This window comes from Benincasa hispida, chromosome 4, assembly GCF_027475165.1.
Source record: "Benincasa hispida cultivar pf3 chromosome 4, pf3_genome.v1.1, whole genome shotgun sequence".
Lineage (NCBI taxonomy): Eukaryota > Viridiplantae > Streptophyta > Magnoliopsida > Cucurbitales > Cucurbitaceae > Benincasa > Benincasa hispida.
Genome location: NC_143481.1, coordinates 25,886,133 through 25,900,402, shown reverse-complemented (window position 1 = coordinate 25,900,402; position 14,270 = coordinate 25,886,133). Strand labels below are relative to the sequence as shown.

The window sequence follows — 14,270 nt, the reverse complement described above, 5'->3', positions numbered from 1 at the left end:
TAATTGATCTAATTAAAAAATTCAAAAGTGTAATTACACCCAATAGTAAAGTTAAGAAAACAATAGATGGCATTAAAAGCTAAAAAATGTAATGGTATATATATACATATATTTGGGAAACAAAAGAAGTGTAATGATATTTATTAACTCTATAATTTAGGAGTGATATTTGCAAAATTTTAAATAAAAATATATATGGATAAAAAAAGATAGATTTGAAAAAGAAAAGAAAAGAAAAGAAAAGAAAAGAAAAGAAAAGATTGAAAATGAGATTAAGAAGAGAGAGAGAGAGAGAGAAAGAAGGGGGATATTAAATGGAAAATAGGTGTCTTGTAAAGCGCTTGCATTTTCTCTTGGAAAATGCCATTGAGACTTGAGAGGGTTCTCCCATTCCCATCTACCAAGAAAAAGCAAAACCAGACACACACCTCTGCTAATCATCTTCATTCATCCATTCTTTTCATGAACTTCCCCCAACATTTTTCCTAATTTTCTCCCTCACACCCATCACCAGACCAACAATCTCTCTCTTCTTTTTCTGTATCTCCTCCATTGTTCTACAACAAATCTCTCTTCCTTAATTGTTTCCCTTCCCCTCAATTTCCTTTCTCTTTCTCATTTTGTAAAGATTTTTTTTTGAATCATGGGATTTTGATTTGCTTTTGTGTTCATCAAACCCTAAATCTTCTTCTTCTTCGTCTTCTTCTTTCCTCTGTTTTTGGGTTTCTTTCTTTTCTGTGTTGAGACATTGCTCTGTTCTGGGATTTTTGGCTTTCTTAACGTTTGTTCTGCCTGACCCATTTTGTTTTCTTCCTTTTCCGTTTGTGGGTTTCTTTCAAATTGGTGTTTTTCAGCTTTCCCATGTTATTCATCGGGAGAACTCAGATTTTTGCGGATCTGACATTCCGTCAATGTCCTCTGCAATCTCTACATTTTCCATCCTGAATGTGTTTTGATTCGTTCAAATTCATGGCCGAGACATAGGGTTCTTTCTCCTTACTATTTTGGGTCTGTAGTGATCAATTTTTCCCTTCTGGGTTTGATCTTAGCCTTGAATCGATTTTTCTTCACAATGCTCAAGCAGATCCTTAGCAAGCTTCCTCGAAAGTCATCTGACTCGTCCGATTCACCAAGGACGCCACGGTCTTCGTCGAACCGTTCAAGTCCGAGAAGTAGTTCTACGTCCTCTGGCCATGGGACCCCAAGATCGAGCGGTGGAGCATCTGCCTCTGGGCGGTCTAATGCTACTAAGAAAACTTCTTCTGCAGTCTTCCCTGCGAGCCTTGTGGCTGGAATCGAGCCGCTGGTGCCTTTCAAAGATGTGCCTTCTTCTGAGAAGATGAACCTCTTTGTGAGTAAACTGAGCCTTTGTTGTGTTACCTTTGATTTCACCGACCCCAGTAAGAATTCCATTGAAAAAGGTGTTAAAAGACAAACGTTGCTTGAACTTGTGGATTTTGTTGGAGCTGGGACTATGAAATTCAACGAACCTGCAATTCATGCTTTGTGTAAAATGTGTGGTGTTAATCTGTTTAGAGTTTTTCCACCGAATTATCGAGCTAACATGATTGGTGGTGGTGGTGGTGAAAATGATGATGATGAGCCTACGTTTGATCCTGCTTGGCCACATTTGCAGCTAGTGTATGATTTGCTACTTAAGTTTATACATTCTTCATTTGTTGATGCTAAGGTTGCAAAGAAGTATATGGATCATTCGTTTATCTTAAAACTGTTGGAGTTGTTTGATTCAGAAGATCCCAGAGAGAGGGAATGTTTAAAAACGATTCTACATAGGATATATGGGAAGTTCATGGTTCACCGGCCGTTTATTCGAAAGTCTATCAACAATATATTTTATCGGTTCGTATCCGAAACCGAAAGACATAATGGTATTGCTGAGTTACTGGAGATATTTGGAAGTATAATCAGTGGGTTTGCATTACCTCTTAAAGAGGAACACAAAATCTTCTTGTGGAGGGTTTTGATTCCTCTGCATAAACCGAAATCTATTGGTGCCTACTTCCAACAACTTTCGTACTGCATTACGCAGTTCGTAGAGAAGGAACCGAAGTTAGCGAGTGTTGTGGTTAAAGGACTGTTGAAATATTGGCCGATAACAAGTAGTCAGAAAGAGGTGATGTTTCTGGGTGAGTTAGAGGAGATCTTGGAAACAGTTAACATGGTGGAATTCCAGAAAGTCATGGTTCCCTTGTTCTGGCGAATAGGATGCTGCATTAACAGTTCCCACTTTCAGGTAGTAATCTCCCAAAGTTTGCATATTAATCAATATATGTTTTGAAAGATTAATTATTGTTCAAGTTCTAGTCATTTCGGGCTTATATTCTCATAGTTTCTCATCATGGATGGATCTATTTCACTGCCACTGTTACATACCATTGCATATATAGATATATAGATAGATCTAAAAACAATTTCTGTTGCACATTTGGTATATGGATGGTTCATATGTCACCATCACTTAACTTTGTGCTTGACAAACAAATTGGTTTGGTTTGGTTTAATTTAGTTTTGTTTTATTCAGTCAGTCAGATCATCTTTCACCTTTCAAGTTTAGTGTTCTTTCAACACCAGTGTTGCTGAAACTGTTCAATCAACTCGCTGTCGTTTTCAGGTAGCTGAAAGGTCCCTTTTCTTGTGGAACAACGACCACATCGTGAACTTGATCGGGCACAATCGACATGTGATATTGCCCATCATACTCCCCGCGTTAGAAAGGAATGCACAAAGCCATTGGAACCAAGCAGTGGTGAACCTAACCCTTAATGTTAGAAAGATGTTCATGGAGATGGATGATGACCTATTCGTATCCTGCCATGCACATTTCAAGGAAGAAGAAGTGAAAGAAACGTTAGAAGCGAAGAAACGGAAGCAGATATGGGAGCAACTCGAGAATGCAGCAGCGAATGTGCAACCAATGGTGGGGAAAACTGCTGTGCTGGTAACTCCTTTAGCATCCTCAATAGCCTGCTGACTGTTGATGAGTTTGTTTTCCATTGATGAGATGGGGGGGGAAGGAAAGATGAAATTCATTCCCAACATCAAACTACCAGTCCCACCATGTTTTCTTTGGTTGTTGTGTGGAAAATAGCAGAGGGAATGTGGATGTGAAAAGAAGGGACATGTTTGGCTTGGGTTGTGGATGGGAATTGGAATATGTAATTTTGGGTTGGTCCTTCTCTGGCAGCCACCTTGTAATGTTATAATGATGTTGGATATGTTTAACTCCTATTCTGCAAATTTATTGGATCTCTTCCCTTCTTAACTCAGTTTTTTTCAAAGGAAAAATCCTTCTCTGACATAATATATGTTGGTTTAGGTTGGGAATAATAGTTTTTTTCTAAAATGAGAAACTTTTGGTTAAATTTTAATTGCAAGGTTATTTATAGACTATTTATTAAATTTTATCAAACTATAAGGATTAAATTCTAATTTTTATAACTATTTATAACTATAGAGACTAGATTTAAAATTTTTTCTACTATAACGACCAATCCTATAACTTAACCTCAACTTTTTAAAAAATCTCATGCACCGTCTAACTAAGTTACTAACTATATTAATTTCTATTTTATTTCTATTTTGTATATTTTTATGTGTTCGAAATTTAACGGACACTCATTTACTCTTTTATAATTAATTTTCTAAGAAGTATTATTTTAAAAGCTACAAAGTAATGAGCTCATATTTTAGCTAAGGGTTTTGTCTGCAATGCCAGTAACTTTTACTTTAGTTGAGGGTTTTTTTTTTTTTTAATATAAATATATATATATATATATATAATTTTGGGTTGGTTTTTACTTTAAATAATAAATGCTTATGGTATATGGATGATTTATCATGGGCCCCACTTTTGTCGCTGAATACTCATCTTCCACCCACAAACAAATTGCAAAATTTCTGCTTCTCAGGTAGAAAATAATTGTTATCACTTTGTCGTGAAGTCCTAATTTTCCCCCCTTTCTAACGTATATAAATCTTCAATTTATTGCAAGAAATAACCGAGAAAAAGAACAGGATACATATTTTTTGTCTTGTATTTTGGAAAAATAAATAAGGTAAAGCATGTTTCTTATGAAAATTGTTTTGGCAATAGTCTTAAATGGTTCTTAAAAAAAGAGAAATCAATTTCAACTTGTAACGGTTGAATGAATTCAGATCCTAAACATTAAATTTAATCAAATGTGTTGTAACAAGTTTTTGGTCCAATTATCATGTAGGATATGGGGAATTGATGAATGGTTAAATTGTGAATTGATAAACTTATTTTGTGCAAAATTTGATTATATATATATATATATATAAGTTAATAAGATTTTAAAGATATATAGTTAAAATCAGTAAGTAAATTACTAAAAGCTTAATACATTGCAAGATGAGTTTTTATACGAACGACCCTTTCAGAAGGATCTTTATGATTGATTACCCACCTCTCACAAACGTATGAAATCTAACATTCTGTTTATGTCAAAACACACTATCGCATGTTATAACTTATCGCGTTAAGGATCGATTATCGTAGTTATAACGCAATAAACATCTCTATAGCATATTCACCTTTTTTTAGGGAATCCAAACAAACTATGAAAAAAAATGAGGAAAACAAAACAAAAAAAATAAATATAGCAATAAATATGACCAAGACGATTTAATACATTTGTGAGACGGAGGTCATTAATCATAAACTCTTGCAATGCTGATATAAATTTAAGATCCAAATTGACAACAAGTGTAGGGTAAAAAATGATTAAATAAAAAAAAAAAAGAAGAAAGAGAATGGAAACAAAGCCGGAAATTTGTGAAGGGGAAAAAATTCAAGGTGATAGTTGATGATTTAGTGGAATTCACGGCAAAAGTAAAAGAGGAAAGTCAATGTATAAGTAGGTAGGCATTCATGCAACTGAGTAAATATGATGGATTCAGTTTTTTGTGGTCCTAAAAGTGGGGACACCATTGTCTTTTAATAATCATATGATGTTTGCTTGTCCATCACTCTGTTTTTACTCACTTGTTCCAAACATATGATGTTAACCAAACACTTGGGACTTTGGATGTGGAAGATACTCTGTTTCCTTGTTTTTAATTTAAATTACCCATTTCCTCCACTTTGCTTTTCGATAATAAAAAATGCTTCCAACCTCGTGGCAAGTGGCAAGTGGCAAGGCAACAAATAAGCTGAAAACATCGACACAAATATTTGAATCCTTGTTTGTTTCTTTTAAACCACTCGTTCATCGCGGTTTTAAGGGTGTGTTTAGTTAGGAAGTGTCTCAAATGTCCCTGGAATTCAGGTGTCTGTCTGGTTTGGCAAAGCTGAGAGAACTGATTTTGTGGAGGTTAAAGTTGCCACACTTCCAAACTGTCACGATTGAAAAGGACTGGTCAGTCAAACATACAACGGTCTATAACAATTAAAGCATGGTCTCTCTCTCTTTGTATTTTAATGGTAGGAAAACCACGTTTAAAAGTGTAGCAACAAGTTCGGTTTAATAGTTCAAAATCAATTTAATGTTTGATTTTACATTTTACATGACACTTTTTCATATCATCAAATATGATTTTAAATGACTGAGACCTCATTTGGTAATTATTTTGACATTGTTTGATAACCATTTTGTTTTTTGTTTTTTATTTTTGAAAATTAAGCCTATTTTCTTCTCGTTTACTACCACGATTTGCATTTTTCTTAATTACAATGATTGAATTATTCTAAAAAACAAAAATAATTTTTTAAAAGCTACTTTTTTGTTTTAAAAATTTGTCTTCGTTTTTTAAACCATTGGCAAAATATAGATGACAACAAAAGAAATTTGAAGGTGTAAATAGTGTTTATATAGACTTAGTTTTTAAAAACAAAAACCAAATGGTTACCAAGTGAACCTAATTTTTAATTTTTGAAAATTCGATCTATTTCCTCTCAAAATTTCATACAATAATTTGCATCTTTCTTAAGGATCCTAGTTGAATTTTTAACAAAATTCCAAAAACAAAAACAAAAACAAACTTTTTAAAAACTTGATTTGGTTTTTTAAAATGAAAATTTCCAAAAACAAAAACAAACTTTTAAAAACTTGATTTGGTTTTTTAAAATGATAAAAAGTAAATAACAGAACAAGAAATTTAGACGTGAAAGGAGATTTATAGATTTAATATTAAAAAATTAATAACAAAAAATCAAAAGGTTAACAAACGGAACATAAAGGTACGTTCCAAAGTGATTTTGTCAATGACAAAAATGTTAGAAATCACTTCCAAACATGTTTTGAAATCAAACATATGGTTGGTTTTAAATGATTAAACACATGTTTTGAAATGTTTTAAAATAAAAAGATTATTTTAACCCTTTCAAAATCACTCGTTATGGTTTAAAATAGTTAAAAGCTAACCTTATAAAGAAGTTTGATCAAAATGTGTATCTAACCTTCTGTTGTCTATACTTCTGGAATACGGCGTTTAAAGGGCAATCTCTGGATTTCAATCTTAGATCTTCTAAGGCAAGTACTGTAGTTTTTAGCTTGGAGGCACTGTAATTGGTATATTGCTCTAGAGCCTCGTTCTGCAAGTTGAAGAAAATGCAAGCAAAATTGAAAAGCGTGCTAGGTTATGTGGATAGTGTAATTGAATTATTGAACATTGTACCACTGGGAAAAAGAAAACAAGAGACAAAGGAACAGTAAAGGGATAAAGGAAAACGGACCCATGGTTGATTTGGTTGATGCAGAATCCATCTGGCTAAGAACACCACTGATGCAGCTACTGCTGAAGGCAGAAACCTGAGGAAGCTGTACTCTCCAAGAGTCAACTCTGCTAAATAATTTGTTAAATGCTCGAACTCGACACAAGGTTCCTGGTAAAAGAGTGGGTTTTAAGTTGCAGTGTTAACATCTATCGAAATAAATAATGGATTCTACCATAAATAAGATCAGATTCCAAACCATTCTTTGATGACGTACTTCTTTGTTTCTAGTTTCCATTTTCTGAAAAACAAAAGTGCACCCACCTAAGGCCCGGACACGATAGACATTAAAGTTTTCTTTGGTATTAAGCTTATCCAAAAGTTCGAACTTGATATCTCTGAGCCAATATGGTCAAGAGATCCCAAACCCTTGCCAAGGGGCCCACCCCTTGGGGCTTCTAATTTTTCATAATCGTATTTTTTTTTATTTTTTAAATCAGGTTTCTTGTAGTTTGTTCTTTGTTTTTTTAGTTTGCTACAACATAAATAAAAATATTGATTTAGCTAATCTATACATAACTCAATTGGTTAAGGCATATATCCTCGATCAAGAGGTTAGAAGTTCAAATCCCTCCATCACATGTTGTTGAACTCAAAGACATAAAAACAGTATTTTATTATTCTTGGTGTATAAAATGCTTGAAAAATATTTTAATATTAATATAAGACAAAAGGTTCGAGTGATTAATTTTAAAAAATAATTTTCATATTAAGCTTTTTCAAAATTTAATGAAAAATGTTAGATACAAAAATAAGAAATTATTGCCAAACACATTTTCAATAAAAAAAAACAAAAGATAAACAATTATTCTTTGTTTAGCGAACACATTATTTTATTAAAAAACAAAAGAAAAAACAACTATTCTATTATTGTTGTTTACTACAAAAGAAAAAACAAACGAAAAATGGAAACCAATAAACAAAAACGTTTGAAATTTTGCTAATCCTGACGGATGCAAATAATGTAAACATAGATGCTAAGATTTTTGTTGCTTAACCATTATTTTTAATGAATAAACACTTGACAACTTAATTGAACTAACTTATACGAATTATATAGCTTTTTCTAAATTACTCTTTTGCAATTACTGAAGTACAATTATCGTCCCAAAATACCTTGCAAGAAGCCTGTGCTACCTGCACAAATCTCCTGCAAAGATGAAACTTTTAGAACGACAGTATTACACAGAAAAGAAAAAAGCTTATGGTATGAAGGTACCTGAGAAAAGTTTTTGTAGTGGGAACAGAGAGCTGAAAATTAAGCACGTTCAGAACTTCACCCTCCATTTCTAGTACCTGCCACATGATATCAATCTAGTAGGACCAAGGAAAAACCAGTAACATTCAAAGCACAGATTTTTGAGAATCCTGTTTGAACTACACTCATCAAATGGCAAACATGTAATAAAACTTAAGGCCTCAAGTAATTAACTACATGCTGCCACATATGCATTAGTCAGACCCCAATCAAAGTAGTTTTAGGCATCTTGTATATGCCATCACGCCTTTTAGGGTTCTCTTGGGATCACATGTGATATGAGACAACAGAATTGGATATCCATAACCTTTTCCTAGGATTCGTGTTTACGTGTTTCCAGGTCTAATTGGTCTAAGCATGAGGAGGACAAGACAAAATTTGGCTTACGATGAAACCATTAATTGTAAAAGAAAAAAAGAGGCGACATTATGAAGAGTTGAAAATTATAGGGGAGAAATTCAATGGCATATTATAAAAGGAGAGCAGAAGAGCTATCAATGTTTGCCCATAATATTGCTGACAAAAATAGGGATGCCAATTGACCAGGAGCCTACCTCTTCTCTCGCATAGGTGTTGTCTGTGATGCAGCAAAACTCTTCCACAAATGGTGCACAGACTTCTTCATATTTACTTCAAGCACCACAAAGCAAACATATCACAGGTTGCACACTAATTAGTAGATATAGGGTATTATCATTTCAATAATGTCAAAGTAAATCATCACAGCAAAATTTGAACAGAGATTTACATAAAAAAGGGGAGAATAGTTGCAAGTGGACAATCTTATAGAAAGAAAGTTTGTGCCTTACACATGAGAAGATGAAATCATATTGTTCCAGAGAGGTGGTCTCAAAATATTGAAAAAGTAGTATATAAAACACATCAATTAAACACTAACCAGCAACATGGCTTTAATACTTGAAACATTTGATTTGGTAATAATGTTGAAAGTTTGGACTCTGATGTTTAAAGATCATGTAGACGTACAGGCCTTCACACATAAAATTTTGTTTCAAGTCTTGATAGCTTACATTTTTTTCCACCATCATTTAATACCAGGAGTTCATAAGAACTTTTCTATTCTGGTGGGAATTATAGCCACATCAGCAGTAATCGAGTTCAAGAGAATTTATGTGGCATAAATCTTTGCAAGGCAAAATATTTCATGTGAATGTACTTTTCATGTTTAATACCATGAACATCAGCCCACTAGATTTAGAACTTACGAGGCGATTAACATGCAAGTAACACCAAGAAGTTGTAATCTATGTCTTTCAATGTAACTTTGAGAGAGAAACCGATCAATGAGATTCACAGTGAGGTAAAGTGTGTCAGAGATCAGCTTATATTCTTCAGAAACCTGAAATAAGGAGTTTGACACCGGCTTAGAACTCAAGATAAAGTGAGCTCTAGCAAAATTATATTCGTATAAAACCACATCTGGTGTTCTTGATATAGTTATGACAGAAGAAACTATGCATATATTTGAAGCCTGAATATCTGGACAAAATTCAATTTGTTTATGACAAGCTATGAATGAGTACTACTACTAACCTCCACTAGCCAATCAATTAGAATCCCTCGCATGATTGGAGTGATAAATTTCTGTAGCTTTTCCATATAATTAGTAGAAGGCCTTTGATCAAGCTGAAGAATAAGACATTTCAACGATTTAGCACAAGTATATTAGTCATAGTGAAAAAAAAGGAGAAACTAACGGGCTCTCCATTTTCCTTAGTACCCAAAATCCAAAAATCTCTTTAAGAACTTTATGAAAAATTTTCTATTCAAACACAAACCTCTATAACACGATTAGTATCATATATATTATGGGCATATAGGGTGCATGCTCGAGGATCTTCTGAGTTTGAAACAGCATCCAAAGTACCGAGATGGCTTAATTTCTCACAAACCGTAGCCTCAACTGCAAAGTTTAATAATAATCATATAAACAAAATGTGGTATTGATAATTTGTAATTGAAAAGTATAATCCTATTTTTTTTATGATGAAGCAAGATATCATTCAAGGAGTGAATGAAAATTCTGGAAGATCAAAAAGTCTACAAGAAGATCTTACACATCAATGTCTAATATCTCCTTTAATAGAGAAGCTTCTTGTGAACCCGAATTTAAATTCAGTTAAAATTGAAGTCAGTTTTCAGAAAGATCAATGGTCAATTAGAACAATAGTACGTAAACTGCACTTCTTAATGTCTCACATCTCGTAAAGTAATTTCCTTGAACTCATTAATTTTCAGTCAATTATGAAGTAACTGGAAGTCACGCTCGTGGAAACATAATTATGTTCTCAAAATGAAAAGGATTAGACAAAGAGAAGAAACATAAACTATAAGCAAGATTTATTAGGAGTTTCTTTGAGCCAGGGTGAATAACTACTAAAACAATTGATGCGGGTAAGCAAACAAAATGAAGCACATACCACACACTTTCATTCAAGCAGCTGATAAAGAAACATGGAATCTAATGCAAGCACATTTTGTGATGGTACTCCTAAAGATCAAGTGGTTAAATTGAAAATGACATATAATTTTTAAATTGAAGTAACATAAAAATTGATATAATTCTGTATCATTATATGATTTGGGAAATTTTTATTGAATACATTCCTAAAAACCATGTCACTCAAGCAATTATTATCTACTTCTCTTACGCCATTGAATAAATAAGACAGCTTACATTCTGTCTACGTACACAGAAAGTACATTAAATGGAATCATGTGGTCATCGAGGGTAGTTATGAAAGGTCAAGGGTAATATGACAATGATTATTAAAATGAAATTTAAATTAATTAAATTAAAATTCCTTCTTCAATCCCACGTAAGAATAAGATGAAAATATTCCCACGATGGTAATTACTTTAAAGAGTGTTTGAGAATGGCATTCTCATAATTTAAATAATTACCAAGTTATGCTCGACTAAAATGCCATGACTATGAACTAGTATTCAAACCTTTCATTTGGTGGTCGTTTGATCCTGAAGGCACAGGGAATGCACAATTTTTGCATCCTATTACACTCTGAAACTTGTTCTCCTGCGTTGTCTCTTTTTTATCTGACATCATCACTGGAGAGGTACCTCGTGATTCGGCCATCCTTTTAATGGGTGAATCTTCAAGTGATTCAATCTGTGAAACCTCTTGTACCTATGAATTTCCACCCAAAAAAAAAACCCCGCACTTCTGTTCATTTTTGATAGGCAATACTGTCATGCATGATTATAAAGACGCAATTCGTTTCCCCATTCTTTCAGCTAGAGGCTTGAAGAAACACTCGAGGAATGTAATTGCTTCCATGAATTTAAAATTCAAACTCCATGAAGCAGTTGACAATTTGAAATATGAAAAATTTGCACCTGAACTTTAGAAGCATGCAAGCACCCCAGATTATTACTCTCACAGGACATGTTAGTAACATCCTTGAGCACTGCTCTTCTTTTGCGCCGAACACCAACAGTAATAGTTGGGGAAGCATTACTTCCATCTAGTTGTGCTTGTTCAGAGTTTTCTGTATGACCACGTTTGCGCAATTCTTTGAGTGAAAGTTGTAATGAGGGTGAAATAGCTCCTAGTCTACTCGAGGAATTAGACTGAGAGCGTGTGATTCTGACAGCAACCTTCATTTCTTTCATCATATTGGACAGATCTATTGTGTGTGGACAAGCAAATACATGGCTATAACTTCAACAACCTGCAGTTGTAACATTAAATTAATGTTCATGATAAGACAAACCATGGCATTTGAACTGGCAATGATAATGTTGCTAACAATTTGAAATTAAAACTGCATCTGAAACCTATATGAAAAGGAATTGAGCTCGGCATGTTGATACAGAACCATGTTACGTCTATTTTTGTGCTATTGAACAAAACCGAAGTAACTTTACACTTCTATACATCGTTCTTGTCTCTAAGAATATCCAGAAAATCCCTTGCTAAATTTTAACGAAACATCAATTCCTATTGGCTAACAGATTGGCTCTGCTTCGAATGCGCAATTTCATTTGCATTATCTGCCAGAGAAATGATCAAGGATCTTAACCCGTAGATGCCATCAATAGTGTTCTATTTCGTTCTTTCAGCAATAGAACAATATTGCAGCAAGGAACAACTATCGCACAAAAAATCAGTCAACGCTAAATGCAACATTTCAGGGAAATTTCAAGCTATCCGAATTGTAATTCGCATGCATAAACATCAATTCCGATTAGCAGCTATCAACATACAAAGAAAAACTTCAGAGTTCACAGAACAGGACAACTTTGAAATCAAGTAATCGTAAATGCAAGACAATGCTGCATATTGAAGAGCTGAAAGAAAAGCAAAACGAAACTTCTATTGAATCCAAAACTCACCGCATAATCAATCTACAAGCACGTGCTAAAGAGAAACGGAGTTAAACCGCAACTACGCTTACAGCATCACAGGAAGCTCCATTCCAACATCTTCTCCGATCAGCCAGTCGGCCAAAGCTTTGAGCACATAAAAATGGAATGAGACGGCAGCCATAAGCGACGGAGCTAGCGGGTGAGGAACAGGGCCGAGGAGCGTCAACAGAAGAGGAGCGGGGAGAAGATGGAGTTTTTTTGAACGAGTCGCCTACCGAACAGACATATAAATATCATTTGAATTAATTGGATAGTGACAATATTATCCATAATTTATTAATTTATTATAGTTCAATCGTAGTTGACATGATACCTTTTTAAGAAGTGAAAGATTCAGACCCTCGAGTAATTAGAGAAAAAATAATTTTTAATTTTATTTAAATTCTTTTGATTGAATCTGTTTAAACACATTTTAAATTATTTCAAAAACTATTTTAAGTCGTTGTCAAAACACTTCACATTTTTCAAAATGACTTATATTCAACATTAAACATTTGAAAAGTTAAACGAAACACACTCTCAATTTAAAGAAAAAGAGAAAAAATTTGTAGAATAATATAATTAAACTGTAATTGACATGTACTATCTTGAATATGATTTATGTAATTTTTCTTACAGTAAATGTTAGATCCTCATATTCGTTATAATAACAAAAAATGTGCATGATCTTTAATTTGTTTTTATATTCGTATGCTATCTTATCTCACCTTTAGAAAGTTAATTGATGTTCTATGCTCCAATAATATTTTAGTTGACAACATATTTTTCTCCAAGGAAAATCAAAAACCCTAGTTTAATGTTTAATAAACAAATTGTATAATATAAAAGTACTTAAATTCTGATAAAATTACCAATTGAGTTTCTAATATATTATATGTATAATTCAGTTCTAATAAAAGTCCATATCTTCACAATTTTCTTTTATAGGGTTGTCTCATTTTCAAATTGGACATTATGCTTTTAAAAGCTCAAGTTCACTGTCTTTATACTTTAATTAAAGTTTACTAAATATTTGTGTCATTGGTTGCAAATCAAAGATAAATAGATTTTTTTTTTTGTTTGAAAAATTGCAAAAACCATCTTAAATTATAGGATTTGATATTATCAAATCATCAAGCTTTCAATTTGAATCAATCACCCACTTAAACTAAGGAAATTCTTGCAATTAAACCTTGAAAAATGACATAATTCACAAACACCCCCACACTTATTATTGTTACCATTCAAATTCTGAATAATAGAATTGTCACAATTTGATTTAAATTTTTAACTCTAAAAAGTATAAAATCCATTATAATATTTTAGATCCCATTTGGTAACCATTTAGTTTTTGGTTTTTGTTTTTGAAGATTAAACTTATTTCATCACATTTCTTAATTGCATCTTTTTTAAGTACAATGACTCAATTCTTAGCTATTTTTTTTTTATTTTAAAAAAACAACTTTTTAAAAGCAATTTTTTTTTAGTTCTCAAATTTTAGTTTGTTTTTTAAACCAATGGTGAAAAGTAGATGATTTTTTTTAAAAAAAATTTGGAGGTAAAAGTAGTGTCTATAGATTTAATTTTAAAAAACAAAAACAAAAAACAAAATAATTACCAAACAAGATCTTAATTTTTCTCATGAACATTGAGCTAACCTCTCGATAAAAAAAAAATACAAAAACAAAAAAGTCCGTCAATTAAATAATTTGGTTTTGATGTAATTTGAAAACTATAAATTTTGATTGAAAAAAACACTTTTAAGTATTTTATTGCAACAATTTTGCATTTTAGAGTTTAATTGCAACCATTTTATAAGTTTACGAAATTAAAGTTCCAATAGTGCGACTTTAGTAAGATGATTTTGCAATT

At 32.7% G+C, this 14,270-nt stretch overlaps 2 protein-coding genes across 3 annotated transcripts; one reads left to right on the top strand and one right to left on the bottom strand.

Moving 5' to 3' along the window:
* The first annotated feature begins 291 nt into the window (after positions 1-291).
* Positions 292-3,283, top strand: LOC120076305 (Protein phosphatase 2A regulatory B subunit family protein). The gene is made up of 2 exons (XM_039030069.2): positions 292-2,254; positions 2,633-3,283. Exons 1-2 carry the CDS (start codon positions 1,073-1,075, stop codon positions 2,990-2,992), a joined length of 1,542 nt encoding a protein of 513 aa, XP_038885997.1. The 5' UTR covers positions 292-1,072; the 3' UTR covers positions 2,993-3,283.
* Positions 3,284-4,851: 1,568 nt separating this feature from the next.
* Positions 4,852-12,628, bottom strand: LOC120075256 (cyclin-A2-1-like). 2 transcript variants are annotated; one of them, XM_090312626.1, is made up of 13 exons: positions 12,387-12,628; positions 11,388-11,722; positions 10,986-11,178; positions 9,812-9,936; positions 9,567-9,659; positions 9,239-9,372; positions 8,567-8,642; positions 7,974-8,050; positions 7,871-7,904; positions 6,954-6,995; positions 6,716-6,865; positions 6,440-6,574; positions 4,852-5,377 (listed from the first exon to the last, which is right to left on the bottom strand). In XM_090312626.1, exons 2-13 carry the CDS (start codon positions 11,664-11,666, stop codon positions 5,306-5,308), a joined length of 1,410 nt encoding a protein of 469 aa, XP_090168752.1. In that variant the 5' UTR covers positions 11,667-11,722; positions 12,387-12,628; the 3' UTR covers positions 4,852-5,305. The 2 variants fall into 2 exon arrangements, with proteins under 2 accessions (XP_090168752.1, XP_090168753.1); XM_090312627.1 differs by having other exon boundaries at positions 6,972-6,995.
* Between the last annotated feature and the right edge of the window lie 1,642 nt (positions 12,629-14,270).